Source organism: Triticum aestivum, chromosome 1A (genome assembly GCF_018294505.1).
Source record: "Triticum aestivum cultivar Chinese Spring chromosome 1A, IWGSC CS RefSeq v2.1, whole genome shotgun sequence".
NCBI classification, from domain to species: Eukaryota; Viridiplantae; Streptophyta; class Magnoliopsida; order Poales; family Poaceae; genus Triticum; species Triticum aestivum.
In genome coordinates, this window is record NC_057794.1 from 44,158,987 (window position 1) to 44,162,259 (window position 3,273).

Sequence of the window (3,273 nt, forward strand, 5' to 3'; positions counted from 1 at the left end):
ACTAAAGGGAGAGTCATTAGTACCGACATTTTAGTCCCGGTTTCAGAACCGGGACTAAAGGCCCTTTTTCTACTAGTGTCTAACTCTCCCGCACGCGAGGTGGGCTGCGCGGGGCAACTGCGCCAAGCGAAGGCGCGAGGCGCTACGGCGTGTAGCTGAGCTCGGGCCGGCGCTGCTCGGCACGCCACGGCGGGGAGGTGGCTAGCGCGCCCGCCGGCCTCTGGCGGTGTAGGAGTTGTGGGCGCGGCGGCTGTGCCAGATCTGGGCTCGGGCAAGCCGGCGACCGGGATTACCCGCGAGCCACGAGGAGGCAGGTCGCGGACGACCAGGGCGGCCGGATCTGGCGGGTTCCTGCTATGCGCGAGGTGTGGGGCGGCTGTCACCCTTTTGTGCGGCCCATGAGCGCGCGTGAGTGGTCACCTTCAGGTTGCGCCGTCGGCGGGGTGTGGGCGGCGCGGTCGCGCGTGTCGTCATGGTGGGATGTTGCGGGAGGACACGGGCTCCTCCCTGGCGGGCGGTCCCTTGCTTGGCGCGGCCGGATCTGGCGCGCTGGCGGCTGGGGGCCTGGAGGAGGCTCGGCCAGTGCCTGGCTGCTAGCGGTTGTGTGGTGGCTCCAGGTCGGGATTGTGGACTGCGGTGGCGTGGTCTTGCAGGGCCTTCGGGTTGCTCCGGGGCTGCACCACCGGTGGTGCTCCAGCTAGTTTGTGTGGTGCAGCAAGTGGCAACTGTTGCTCCGGTCTGGTGGTGGTGTGTTGGAGGCGTCGTCCCCGGCATAGGTGTTCAGATCCCCGACGAAAGTCATGCTCGACTTCGATCTGGGCGGATGGTGAATGATGCTTTCGGGTGTGATTTTCCTTGTTGGAGGCGCCATCAAGGGGATCTGACACCTCTCCTGCTCCATGTTCTTGCCTCTCGGTGAAAACTGTATGCAATGGTGGCATCTGTGGTGTCATTACTTCGTTGGAAGCATTGCTTTGGAGCAATTCGGGTGATGGAGCACTTGGTTGAGGGTGGTGCGGTGGATCTAGAGCGGGCAACGTTTTGGTGAGCATGGAGTCTTCGGTGGTGCTTCCGTTTGGAGTTGGTTGCTTGGTCGACGTTGAGAGCAGCAGGAGCACCCTTCACATGCCAGTAACGTCGGGCGAGCTATGTCAGTTAGGCTCGTGGGATCGAAGTGGCATAGGTTTTCGCTCTTTCGGACCTATCGTTCCTCTTCGGTGTTCTCGAGGCTTGCGGATATGCTCGTCGCAGCCCGGTACAGTATGGCGGTTGTCGGTGTGCACTCTGGTAGCAGCGAAGGCGCTTGAGTGCCCGACCGGGTGTGTTGTGGGGTTTTCGCTTTCCGGCGTCTTGTATGTATCGTGGTGCTTTAGGTCTAGTCTAGCTAGGCACTGCTATGGTTTTTGCCCGGTTTTTCGCAATAAACCGAGCAGTCCATTTTTCCTTCTTTTTTTTGGCACTCGTCTTTATGCGGTGCATTTCTCTTTTGGGGGTGTTCTTGTAATGCCTTCTTCTGATCAATGAATTTGGCAGCTCTCCTGTCAACATTTCAAAAAATAAAAACAGATGCACGGCACGCACCCCGTGAGAAGGGCACAGAACCATGCCGGGCCTTCTGCGTTCACGCGTCTCCTTTGAAGTTCAATGGTACAGTACATTATTTGCCTCTGCTCGGGCAGTTGAGGCAAGCGGACGACACCCACGTTGAACTAGCACTAGCAAGTACAGCAGCTTGCCCGCACATGATCACCCTGCAGCCTGCGCTCACACTACGGCCGAGGAGATCAGATTGGCAGTTGAGTGGCACACACTGCGTGAGTGCCTACACATAGTGCCCACACAAAGCTCTTGTACATTAGAAATCTAATCCATTTCTCTTTTTTATTTTCCAGAGTTAAGACAGAGGCCGGGTCAGGGTTATGCCCCTTTCCAAAAAAGGAAAAAGAAAAAGAACACCAATGTCTGTAAAACCATACTGGCAACAGTACCTACATCAGCAGCAGTTCACACAGTGTTCTGTCCACCATATATGCATGCTTGGCCGGCCACATTTCGTTCACCCAGTTGAAGTAGCAAGCAGTAGGTTCTGTGCACATCTCAGCCCGAAGTCTGCCATGGCTCGGCTCTACCACCTCACCCTCCTCTCCGTCTTCTTTCTGCTCATCATCACCGGCCTCGTGGCTGCCGATCCGTCCGGAGGGAAGGTCGGCAAGAAGGTGACCATGACCGTCCAGTTCCCGCCTGCGGACTCGCCGCCGGGGGGGATGATCACGATCTCAACGCACTACGTCCGCGAGGATGGGGTGCACGACAGCCACGTCCATCTCGACTGCGACCACCACGAGCCGTATGCCCCCTCTCTCTCTGTGACTCCGACGAGCCGCCGTTTTAAATAGTTTTAAATAGCCGCGTGATTTACCCATAGTTTTAAATAGCCGGCTATAGCCTCGCTATAGCTCCACTATAGCTGTTTGAGGGTGTTGCCGCTAAATGATTTCATGTACAATTTGCCGCTATAGCTCCGCTATAGCCCGCTATAGCCCAGCTATAGCTGTTTTTTAGGGCCGCCACTAAATGCCTTAGCCCGCTATTTAAAACATTGGATTTACCTTGATTTTATTTCTAGCTAATCTTGCTGTTAATCTCCAGCCAGCTCGGTTCGGCCGCAAAATACCTTGTCAGGAGCCTGGAGAAGATACGAGATGAGGAGGCGTCTCCATCCGAGGTAACGTACATTTTGCCCCTCCCTATCTATATCCATCGGTTCAGAAGTCAGAACGCAATGCAAACTGCTCACATTTGCCACCTTGTTTCTGGCTTGTAGGCCTACAACATGCCCAGTCAGTGGATGGACGTCCTCTTTGAATTGGTCTCAGGGAAAATTAGGCGCGATTTACTTTATTATCGTAGCATTGTCTCTGCAAGGAGCTCGTTCGCTCGTGCGAACAATCACTCGGTCTTCTGACATTGGGTGAAGAACAGTTTGTGGAGTGCCCATTCGGGAAGCGTATCCTATGGATCATTATTTAGGCTGTAGTGATGTGGTAGCGTGCACTGTGCAGGGTGCTGGAGTACATCTGCCTTCAGTTATCTCGTGTAGCTTGGATTCTGTAGCTTAAAATATCTACCGTGTTCGTGAAAGAAAACATCTTCTTGTTCTTCTGTTTATGTATTTCTGATCAGTTTCTGACTTTCTGTGAAGTGGAGGGTCTTTATTGTGTTGTACAAACTGATTAATAGAGGGTAACTGCACAGGTATAAGAAAGACGTAAA

General features: G+C 54.4%; 1 protein-coding gene across 1 annotated transcript; it reads left to right on the plus strand.

The window, feature by feature from the left end:
* Positions 1 to 2,015: 2,015 nt before the first annotated feature.
* LOC123087504 (uncharacterized) lies at positions 2,016 to 3,168 on the plus strand. Its single transcript, XM_044509565.1, has 3 exons — positions 2,016 to 2,347; positions 2,650 to 2,725; positions 2,825 to 3,168. Exons 1-3 carry the CDS (start codon positions 2,034 to 2,036, stop codon positions 2,963 to 2,965), a joined length of 531 nt encoding a protein of 176 aa, XP_044365500.1. The 5' UTR covers positions 2,016 to 2,033; the 3' UTR covers positions 2,966 to 3,168.
* The last annotated feature ends 105 nt before the right edge of the window (positions 3,169 to 3,273 follow it).